At 39.1% G+C, this 12,648-nt stretch overlaps 1 protein-coding gene across 1 annotated transcript; it reads right to left on the reverse strand.

Annotated features, from left to right (window-relative positions):
- Positions 1–3,482: 3,482 nt before the first annotated feature.
- NPTX1 (neuronal pentraxin 1) lies at positions 3,483–12,337 on the reverse strand. Its single transcript, XM_075846172.1, has 5 exons — positions 11,685–12,337; positions 11,180–11,387; positions 10,072–10,316; positions 9,468–9,647; positions 3,483–7,784 (listed from the first exon to the last, which is right to left on the reverse strand). The coding sequence occupies exons 1-5, from the start codon at positions 12,135–12,137 to the stop codon at positions 7,563–7,565; spliced, it is 1,308 nt and encodes a 435-aa protein (XP_075702287.1). The 5' UTR covers positions 12,138–12,337; the 3' UTR covers positions 3,483–7,562.
- Positions 12,338–12,648: the final 311 nt, after the last annotated feature.

The raw sequence follows: 12,648 nt of genomic DNA on the forward strand, positions 1-12,648 counted from the left end.
GCCAGTCCGACGTTGAAATGCGTAGCAATTGTCTATTTATACTATCTTAATTAAATGTATTAACTCTTTATCAAGCAGCGCCTCAGTATCCCGTTTTTTATTCTCTATCTATCTATCTATCTACCTAATATCTATCTATCTATCTATCTAATATCTATCTATCTCATATCTATCTATCTATCTATCTACCTAATATCTATCTATCTCATATCTACCTAATATCTATCTATCTAATATCTATCTATCTATCTATCTAATATCTATCTATCTATCTATTATCTATCTATCTAATATCTATCTATCTACCTAATATCTATCTTCCTAATATCTATCTATCTAATATCTATCTCATATCTATCTATCTAATATCTATCCCATATCTACCTATCTATCTATCTATCTATCTAATATCTATCCCATATCTATCTATCTATCTACCTAATATCTATCTATCTATCTAATATCTATCTATCTAATATCTATCTATCTATCTATCTAATATCTATCTATGTATCTATCTATCTATCTATCTAATATCTATGTCATATCTATCTATCTATCTATCTATCTATCTAATATCTATCTCCCTAATATCTATCTACCTAATATCTATCTCCCTAATATCTATCTACCTAATATCTATCTCATATCTATCTACCTAATATCTATCTCTATCTATCTACCTAATATCTATCTATCTAATATCTATCTATCTACCTAATATCTATCTCATATCTATCTAATATCTATCTATCTATCTAATATCTATCTAATATCTATCTATCTACCTAATATCTATCTATCTATCTATCTACCTAATATCTATCTCCCTAATATCTATCTATCTATCTCATATCTAGCTATCTATCTAATATCCATCTCATATCTATCTAATATCTATCTATCTATCTATCTACCTAATATCTATCTATCTATCTACCTAATATCTATCTTCCTAATATCTATCTATCTATCTAATATCTATCTCATATCTATCTATCTATCTAATATCTATCTCCCTAATATCTATCTATCTACCTAATATCTATCTACCTAATATCTATCTATCTACCTAATATCTATCTGTCTATCTAATATTTATCCAATATCTATCTCATATCTATCTACCTACCTAATATCTATCCCCCTAATATCTATCTATCTATCTAATATCTATCTCATATCTATCTAATATCTCTCGTATCTATCTATCTAATATCTATCTCCCTAATATCTATCTATCTATCTATCTACCTAATATCTATCTACCTAATATCTATCTATCTGTCTATCTACCTAATATCTATCTCATATCTATCTATCTATCTACCTAATATCTATCTATCTATCTAATATCTATCCAATATCTATCTCATATCTATCTATCTACATAATATCTATCTCTATCTATCTATCTACCTAATATCTATCTCTATCTATCTACCTAATATCTATCTCATATCTATCTATCTACCTAATATCTATCTATCTATCTAATATCTATCTATCTATCTAATATCTATCTATCTAATATCTATCTATCTATCTAATATCTATCTATCTAATATCTATCTCTCTATCTATCTATCTATCTCATATCTATCTATCTATCTATCTATCTATCTATCTAATATCTATCTATCTATCTACCTAATATCTATCTTCCTAATATCTATCTATCTAATATCTATCTCATATCTATCTATCTATCTATCTATCTAATATCTATCTCCCTAATATCTATCTATCTATCTACCTAATATCTATCTACCTAATATCTATCTATCTACCTAATATCTATCTGTCTATCTAATATCTATCCAATATCTATCTCATATCTATCTACCTACCTAATATCTATCCCCCTAATATCTATCTATCTATCTAATATCTATCTCATATCTATCTAATATCTCTCGTATCTATCTATCTATCTATCTATCTATCTATCTATCTATCTATCTATCTATCTATCTATCTATCTATCTATCTGTATCTCATATCTATCTACCTATCTCCTGAAAGTAATTCCTATCTATCTCCTTTATCTCATATCTATCTTTCGATCTATCACCATATTCCAGAGCCATCATTTAGATATTTTCCATCTAACCTTTTTTCTCAGTGATGAATGAGTCTTAGACTTGATGAGGCCGCTCCTCCCACCTTACATAAAATCAGCTAATGCCAGAATGAAAGAATTCTAACACCAGTCCCCAGAGACATTGTGCAAGGTCAAAAGGAAAAAAATAAGTCTTTCTAAGAATAATTAAGACTGGATGTTATGTCACTGCGTAAAGCCAGAATCATCTTAGAATCCACGTGACCTGAAGGGCGAAGGAGGCGATAAAAGCAGAGAGACCAGGACGTTCAAGATGCTTCTAAATGAAAGTTCTAATGGAATAGTCGGCAGGGATTTCTCAGGAAAGCATTACCCATATTACAAAACCTTCCGTCCACTAAAAATAAAGCAACTTTTAAAAAATAAAAAAAATCTCTTCCCGTTTTGTGTATACAGCACCTATGTGTCTCCTTAAAGTTCACAAGCAATCTGTGTGTCCAATCTGCCTCCTCTTTTTGGCAACCAAAAGATGGATCTACATAGGAGCTGCATACACAAAACGGTAGGAACAGTATAGACACCTAGAAGCTGACTATATATTGATGTTACCACGGAGATAGAACAGAACAATTTTTATGGGGGCTTCCTACTGCTTCTATCCCCTATAAGTAAGGAATCCTCCAGTCTCAGGTGACACTCTATATATTTTTCATACCAGGTGGTCTAGAAGGTTCCTTGCTAAATTATAAGTGGTTTAATAATAATGCCACTACTATGGGGCACATGCTGAAAAGCAGGCCAGACCCTGAACGCTCCAGATGCCCCCTTCACAATTAAATTCTGTTTACCTGCAGCCACCCCTAGAGGGAGCTCACTGTATACAGATTAATACAGCACCCAATGATTTCAATGGCAGCTGTATTAATCCATATGCAATGAGCTCCCCCTATGGCAGCTGCAGGCATTTTATTATGTCTGTGTGATCGAAAGCAGAAGATTAGAAGCTCTGCTTCACAAAAAGGGAGCTCCAACAGCTTTAAAGGTATTTTATGCAACTAATTAGCACAGAAAATACATTGTTATATAGGTAGGTATGATGTATCCAGGAGTAAATTTCTGTACCCACATCCTCCACCACTTACCTTTCTTAAAAGTTTTTTTTCCAGAAACAGCGCCACTCTTGTTCATGGGATGTGTCTGGTATTGCAATATTCATGTGAATGGGGCTAAGCTGCAATACCAGATACAGTCCATGCACAAATGTGGAAAAAGCGCAGGCCTTTATTTCTAAGCCTGGACTGCTTGATCAACAACAATCAGGGAATACTTCTTATCCTTTGACCGTCCATCTTCCTGCAGTCTTTTTTTACTAATATTTTAATAGGTCCCAAAAAAACAAGTAATAAAGTCAGATTGCTTCTTCTCTTTTTATTGTGTAAAAATAAAGTCAACAATTTCAGCAGTGAAACTGAACATAAAAGCAGAATGGGGGGGGGGGGCATAAACAGAATAAACAAATGGTGGTCATAAGAGGCCCATTCAAATCCAAAAGAACAAAATAGATATAGAGGATGACACCGAGGTTCATGGGAAATTTACAGCTTTGGTTTGCAAAAACATGGAATAATACTTAGTATGTGAGCCGATATAGTAGTCACTCGATCCCGTTATCGATTCTAGGGCTGGTATATTACATTGAATAAAAATCTTGTTTTGCGCTTGGATCTCGTTCAGTTGTACAGTATTCCCTATACCACAGTGATGCAGGACAGTTGATAAGAAATCTTATTGAGACGGAGGAGGTATACATACAGTTCCTTGAAGTTGCCTCGGTCTATTACTTTGCCCTGGTGTCTACAAATGATTAAAGGGTCACTAAACCAGTAACAGAAGGTCAAGTTTTTGGAAAATTCTTATGTAACAACCTCCGGGCGGCAATAGCCAGGCGGAACCTCATTGACATATGTCATCATCACACCCATTATGTGCCACCAGTAAGACCTCATAGATCTGTTAACATAATCCAACTCCTTGTCTCACCTCGTTGGCTTTGGAATGGGGCGATATATGGTCAGCTATGGTTGTCAGAGGGACAACTACAAACAACTTTAAATTTACTACATTGTACAAGGTTCCTTCGAACTACTTCAATACGTGGATTTGCATTGTTTTAACTGAGAAATTCGTTTTTGGTTGCCCTATTAGCTCTGCTGGGTTTCTCATGCAAAGCAGTGCAGTAACCAAACACGACCAAGATAAAAACAGCCTAGACCAGCACTCTCCATCCTCTTGCCCTCCATTTGATTCGGAACTATAACATCTGGATTGCCCTGACAGGGCACGATGGGCATTGTCGTTTCGCGATGGCTGGAGAGCCAAAGTTTGGAGTAGGTCCCCTTTTAGTTATCCCGGTCTCGATGTTACCGTACTAACTATATCGTACTTGGGAATATAACAACATTTCTGCATCAGGACTGTATTCCCTATATACAAGCATATAGAAATCTAAAAGTAATGACCCCCTTTCAAAATATCCAGCAGCACATTGGCATTGAGAAACAACTTCTGCTTACAATATCAAGAGCAAAAGAAATCATACTGTATAATATCAACTATGAGGTTGTCATATCATTTAGATAGGGTATAACCTGGGTAAAGGCTGAAGAAGTCACAACCTCTATAACTGGGGCTATGAGGATTTGTTGCCCCCCAAACTAGTTGAAGGGGAAGCAAAGAATGTCCATATGCCCTATTAGAGAGGGCACCATGTAAAACTATATTTCCCTGCTTCGGTCTAATTGACTTTGCATGAGTCCTTAGTCGAACTAGACTACATAAAACTTACATATTGGGAGTAGTGGTCCTCCAGTTCAAGGGTTATACATAGAATTCAGATTCCTGAAATACTCTGTTCTGCTCAGACAGAGGCCAGCACAAAGCCAATTGTAAATTTCTTACCCCAAATGAGTGGTCTGCCACTCATATCTGTCAAGGGCATGCTGGATGATGAAGTCCACTTTAAGCCTGAGGTCCACCAGTTGCAGACCCCTGCTCTAAAGAACTCAATAAGATTTCATATGACTATAGTCCTTCTCCAAATAGTTTAAACAAGCCATAGAAAACATAGAAATTCTGTGAAAATAAGTGCTTTTCTCTATATTTCTCTTTTTTTACATCATTTGAGGGAGGGTAGCCCAAGTCTGAATGCACCTTTTCATATATATATATATTTATGTATAGATCTTTTCATAGTTTTTTTTTATACAACATCACATATAATAAACTTCCTTTCTGAATCGGATACAGAACACGGAGTTATCAAAACTAGGAAGGCTTGTGGGGGCATCACACCCGCCGGAGGCAATAAACAGGAACTACCACCCCGATAGCTACATCATAAATTATGGCCTGGGGGGGAGGGGTGTTTACACAGTAATTAGGTAAAAATACAATTCAAACAGCATCCATTATAAAATGGTGTGTACCTGAGAGGAATATTAGATTCAGTGCAAGTCTGAAATACAATAAGGAAAATTCTGTTTTGACATCTTTAGTCTTAGGGATTGTCTATGGCTACATTGACAGAAGGGGGCGCTATTGACTCCGCTAACAACATCTCGGAGGCTGCAAGGTTAAAGTCATATATATAGGCAGGGGAGTACGTACTATAGAGGGAGCCCCTGTGTGAGCAAAAGTGGAGAAAGGGCCCTAGCCCAAATTGGCCCCTTCGAAACTCCAAAGAACGCCCTTCTCTGATAGGACAGGGGTTATGGAGAAAAAGAGACGGGCCCTCCTGTCCTGGTGGCATGAACCAGCCTTTTCCATTGCAATAAGTTCCCCCTTTTCTTTTATGTACGTCCCTCTTTACTGGGCTTTAAAATAATTTTTGCTTGATCAATCCCTCCTCCCATCCACTGCTTCTTCCATATATAAAGCAAAAATATAGAAAGCTTTTTTTTCCCCCCTTAAATTCCATTAAGGCGAGATCTTCCTGCAGGACAAACTATGGCAAAAAAGTGTCTCTTCCGACCTTGTAGAACTAGAAATCCCAACCGAAGAGGTTTTAATAACGCGGCAATAAAGCTACAGCGAAGATAGCAGAGAGGGCCGGCCATTGGATTTTGTAAGGAGGGCCTTAAAGGGGTTATTCAGGATTACAAAAACAGCACTACAGCTGTCCACAGGCTGTGTGTGGTATTACAGCTCTGCCCCATTCACCTTAATGGAGCGTAGCTGCAATACCAGACACAACCCATAGACAGGTGTGGCGCTGTTTTTGTAAGAAAGAAGCCGTGTTTCTCTAATTCCGGTCCCCCAAAAAACCCTAAGAGCAGCATCTTGCCAACCTCTCCTTTCCATAAGCCCTAGATACACTTTAAGACAGGCTATGCGAATATTTGCCTGGGAAAATTAACCCCATAAAGTCCCATTTACACTAATCACGGCTAGTAGTGAAAGTGCTTTAAACCATAAGAAGAATATCCCAGCATATGAAAATTCCATTTTTCTTTTTTCAATTTTTTCTTCTTTTTTTTTTTTTACAAAGGGTTAAAATATATTCGAACTAATGCCTGCAAAAGTAGACGATTCCTCGTAATAAAGCCGGAACGTTATCAAATCACGGTAGTGTCCTTGCAAAGTTCATAATGTATCAACCCTAACTTTTCCGGAAATAATCACAGACCGAAACGCATTTAACGAAGGGGGGGGGGGTGAAAGCAAACGCGAGAGGACGTTCATCATGCACGCATGAGGCGTTAACAGAAAAACAAGCGAAACATCATGTGCTGAGAAATAAAATATTTACAAAAAATAGATATTTCCAAAAAACAAATGCTACTGTGTGTCGAAACCCTCCTCCAATGGAGGGCTGCTGTATTGTCTGCCATGCTCATAGAATCTGCTGGAGTTAGTCGGTCCCCAAACCCTGACTGTGTGAAGCTTTTCACTGACAGCAATCAAGAAATAAAAAAATAAAAAAAAGAGAAGAATGAGCTGGAGATGGGCCGAACGGCCTCAAACAAACATCTATAAGAACCATTTCAAGAAGAAAAGTTTAAAAAAGGATGAAAAACCAACAAAAAATGTGCTGAGTATTGGTACCAGCGCAAGGCACTCAAGATTAACCCCGTCCCTGCTGGAGACACTTGGGACTGATCACTGTACAGACCCCTCCAGCAGCGAAGTGGTTAAACCCAGTTGGCAATGTGAAAACCAAAACCTTCGAAGTGAAATCTCCCTTAAAAAAAACAAAAAAAAAAAAAAAACTCCTTCCGACTGAAATCTCCTTGCGTGCCTACAAATTGCTGAAGGTTCGCTCCAAGATGCAAAGTGTTAAAACAAGAGAAAAGATCTGGAATAAGTTTTTGTTCTTTTTTTCTCCCGAAAAAAATGCAATGAAAAACACCCTTGCGACTGATGAGCCCTAGAAAGGCAGGTGCAGGATGACGCTGATGATATCTTTTAGAAGCTAAAAAAGGAAATCCAAGGGGCAATCTGTTCAGTTGATCTGACGACATGCATCAAATGTCCACTTGGTGGCGCCACCAAAGATCTCAATGTTAGTCTCTGCCCAACTAATGACATTACCAGTCAGTGCTTTGTTGCTGCAAGTTGCCAGGTTATAGACTTCTCCGACTGTGAGTTTTCTATCCCACATATTGAAATGGGCCAGTTCCCCAACAAAAGCCTGGGTGGCATCAAACCCACCTCCGAGGGTGTCCTTTTGGAATGCAAGAAAAGTAATAAATAGAAAATGAAGAATTGATGTGTCACGTCAGATTGCAGCACACAATTGTTCAGTGCATTATACTGATATCCCTGTGAAATATTGAACACCAATAGAATTATCCGGGGCATTGAGTATTAAAGGGCAGTTCCATTGACTTCTGATATTAATGTCAGTGATACTCTAGACACTCCTAAGATAAATGGTAATGAATTTTCCCATAAAATAGGCCCTGCTAAATACAATTTCTATTCTGAATATCACTCCCATCATGCCTGAGGAAGAACAGATTTAATATTTTCTTGAATATGGGAGGAGCTTTCTCCTGAATCTGGGAGGAGCTTTCTCCTGTGCTATTTGTCGCCCCCTGTTGAGTAAAGAAATATTTAAAAGGGATATTCCCAAATTTTCCCACTTGGTCAGATCCAAGTATTCCCTTAACTATTGCTGTCAGGTTCAGGCTAATGACAGCAGTTGTCCTTTTAAAAGGGATTTTCTAATTTGAAGCATTTATGGCATATCCTTTGGGTCCACCTGTGGGACCCCACTTATTAGGAGAATGGAGACCGTTGACTCCTTTGCCAATGAAAAGAGGCAATGTCGCTTCATTGAGAAGCGGCCACGCTTCTATGCAGCTCTCTCTATTGAAGAGTATGGGACTTCAATAAAGAGAGCAGCGTGCAGGTGCGAACACCTCTCCTTTGAAACCAATGCAACAAGTGCTCGCTGGGGGCTGGTTTCCTGTTGGATGGGGTCCCAGAGGTTGACCCAAAGGATATGCCCTTTAAAAAACACTCAATGGACAATGGGTCTGCCAATTCAGCCATTGACCTGAATGTGCCAGCATTAGCTAAGGCAATACTGCCCCCTATAGACAAGGATATGGATCTGACCCAGTTAAAATATTTTCATATCTGAGAAGAATTGCTTTTCAAATTGCCAGTTTTCCGCTTACGCAGAGCTCTGATTTACACGCCCCTTTTGGGTGACAATTTTTTAATGACGCTTCACCAAGTGTAAGTGTAAAATCCAGTGGAAAAATCCGCTATGTGAGAATGGCGTTATATAAAACTCCATTCACTACGTACTGTAAATAGTTTGTGAATTTAAGATGCGGAATCCACGATAAATCCGCCATGTCTGAACATGGCCTTTGAAGTCATGTCGTTAAGGGATTCTTTCCTTTTCTCAAGCCGACATATGGACATGTATGGCCAGCACAATAAAAAATAACAGATCTTTACTGAACGCTGCCCCCGCATGGGCAGTTGTATTACCTGCATTGAACCTACTCCATACTAATCTCTCATTAATGATAACTTTCAAGATAAATCATGTGATTTTGCTATTACTACCTCCTGTGTTAATACATTCCAAAATATGACATCTTTTACCGCAAAGAATCCTTTCCTAATTTAACAATGGAACTGCCTTACGTCTACATACAACTGATGCCCTCAAGTCCGTTATACAGTTCCTATTAATATTTCATATATCAAATCTTTATATTGACCCTGTTAATAAAATCTATTTTCCAAACACTTTTACTTTTAAGAACTCGCATGCATTGAAATAATCACACATCTTACACCTTCTACACCTTTTTGCCATGAGGTTCCCAAAAAAGCTGAACAACATTTTTTAGTAGCAAGTCGACAAAAAGAGAGTAGTAATTACCTGCTCTTGACCAATGACCAGCACTCCCTGATGTTTGATAGGGTGATAAGGAGCCAGATTTTCCCCATTTCCCCTTAATACCCCATCCTGATAGGCTTCCCACACTCCATCTCTTGTGGTCCAGGCGATACATATGTGATGCCATTTGCCATCGTTGATCACAAAGGGCAGTTTTGCCACCTGTAGGACAGAAGACACATTCTGAGAAGTGCAACTTACAGATAATATAAGCAGAAGCCTAAACTTTATAATGAATGAGTTCTGATCACATTAGAAAAGCTTAAGTTCTCCCAATCAATGAGAACATTAGACAATACCCTAGATTTCTGTAACATGTATACGCCATCGTTGGTTGTTTGGCTTCTAATGCCCTTATAAATTTACCGCCTATGAATACATCATCCTATATATGTTATCTAGAATACACACAGTACTGCAAAAACACGATTGGGTTCATATTCCCAACTTTTTTGTTTTATAACCATCAGAAACAATTTAATTTTATTGGCTGTAGTACACCCCTATGGCCTCTAGGTGGGGATAGAAATGTTACATTATTACATGACAGTAGTATTAGTAGTAATTACAAGTAACAAATACGTACCTTGTCATTAATTAGTATTTCCATTGGGTTGTTCCCCCACTCAATGAGTACCAGTTCGTTGGCTTGGCCAGGGACTGCGTAAGAAAATGGGGTGCCAACGCCTGGGGAAGCATTGGATTTTAGCCACATGCAGACAGTGAACGCATACATTTCTGGTAGACTCTTTTTCACTTTGGCATACATGTAGTTAGTCCTCAGAGGAAATGTGAGCTGGAACTTGTCTGCAGGTCTGCTCTCCTTTTGACCTGAAAAAAAATAAAAAACATATATATTTTATTATTGGAAACCATATGAAATTGCTGCCTATGTCCTATGAGATCACTCCATGTCACCTCCCTTACAAACAGCAGGGGGCGCCAAAGCAACAGCCCCGATCAAGATTACATTTAATACTAGTCAGGATGAAAGTGCTTTGGGTACTTGTAGCTCTTACAATGCTGTAAAACAACGGATGGCAAACACCGATCAATATTCTGCTGGCATCCTGTGGCAAAACCGGCTTGAATGGACGCAAATTATAAAGCAAACTGTGGTCTGGCAGGATAAAAATGCTGAGCGAGCTGAAACCTTCATAGGTCACCTAGACCTGAGAACACATCTGCAATGAGAATACCACCCCCGTCATGCTCTATGCAGGTAGAGACCAGTGCACAGGAGATGTGGGACATGGCAAATCCTATCTGTGTTGCGTAACAAACTGCGAGACGGAAATCAGACACAGGTGAACATCAGGCAATTTTGGCACTTGTAGTCCTTTCACACATGGCTGCTCTTTATAACACCGATGACGTCATCAGGGGACCATTATAAGGAATGTGATTACTATATTGCAGATGGTTCTATGGCACCGTCTTACCAGCCATCTGTCCTCCAAGACACCGGTGGGTTTTGAGCCTTTATAAAGGGATTCGTTATTACGTGGATGGTCCTTGAAAACAATCTATGCATTCAAACCACCTAGACTATGTCTGGAAGACTATATGTGAAAGGTTATAAATATCTGTAAAATGTGCCCCCTCCTTGGCATCATCATCTACAAGAATGAATGGTCCATTGGTGAACACAATGGCCCTTTGTATCTCTAGACCAGGTAAGTTTATCTCATCACCTTTCTCCAAGTCTGTGATCCTCTGCTGGAGGGAGGTCAAAGCACTCTCAATCTTTCCTCTCAGCTCGGTCTCATTCTTCAGGTTCACCTTGCCCTCTTCTAGGTTGTTCACCCTGGAAAGGACTTGCTTCTCCAAGTCATCTATCTTGGTTTGCAGTAAATCTTTCAGGCTGGTGGCTTGGGCAGAAGCATTGCCTCGGCTGTACTGCTGCAAGGAGCAACATCAAGGAATCAGTAAGTGGATTGTCACGAGCATCAATAACATGGCACTTACTTAATGAAAACAGCTCATTACCAGCTTATTGACTTGAGTAGCTATGGACGGCACCGAAGTTCACATAAGAATATCAAGGCGACAAGGTTTTGGTGTAAAAGTGGCAGCATACCCAATGCAAGCCCCGGTATATTAGACAAGGTTGCACTGCACACATACAATCCAATAGATTTCGCCTATCATTCATTGACCAATCAATCAAATTCTCAAGAATAGTAGAGCTAGACTCACCTCCAAGTTCTCCAGCCTGGTCTTCAGACTTTGTAGAGTCTGCCCAAGCTGAGTGAGTGTCTCAGCCGTAGGGGTCCTGGACAAATCTCCCATTGTGTTTTTGGTAGTCCCCGTCTCTTTTTTCCTGGAACCTGGGGCGCCAACTTTGGGTTCACTAGGAGGTATCTCCAGGATTGTTTGCCCCTCACACCTTGCCAGTTTTCCAGTCAGGTCCCTGATAGTATCTTTTTGATTCATGATAGTCTCTTTTTGCTGGATGACCGTCTCTCTTAGCTGTAAGATGGTGGTCTTCAGGTCTTCGGTAGGACCACTGTTCTGCATTGACGAAGTGCACATATCCATGTCAACAGGCACTGAAGTGCAGATAAACCTCGTTTGTGCAAAATTCTGTGCGGACCCTCTTAGAAAAAAGAAGGAGAGGAGAAAACATCTCCAACAAGCTCCGGGGATCATGGCTTTGTCTTCGGTGAAGTCCTTTACTTGAGTAAGTGTAGTGCTGGAGCACTGATGGCTTTGTTGGACGTGAAGCTCCTAGTCTGTGTTCAGTTCAGCACCAGGAGCTGTCCACTGAGTGATTACCCTGCTGCAGTGCCAGCCCCTTATATAATGTGGGGAGGAGGCTCAGCCTCACACCGGGAGGAAGGAATTCCTTTATAATTGTGTTGTGACACACACACACACCTTTAACCCCATATTGACCATAATGCGTTTTTGGCAGGGACAGGAGCACAGCAGCGGTGCCAGAGACGGACTCAGGAACCATCAAAAACTCCTTACTTGCGTTCTGCATGCCGTTCAATGATAAAAAAAAAAACTGCCATAGGGCTTACACATCTTATTATAGTTAAAAATAAAAAATGCGCATCTGGCCAGTAAATAGTTAAGGGATACCAGGAGAAAGCAGCTTGCAAACATGTGTACTGTATAATAGCTTGCAATGCTAGAGTACTCTAAAAAAAAAAAG

This window comes from Rhinoderma darwinii, chromosome 13 (assembly GCF_050947455.1).
Source record: "Rhinoderma darwinii isolate aRhiDar2 chromosome 13, aRhiDar2.hap1, whole genome shotgun sequence".
Lineage (NCBI taxonomy): Eukaryota > Metazoa > Chordata > Amphibia > Anura > Rhinodermatidae > Rhinoderma > Rhinoderma darwinii.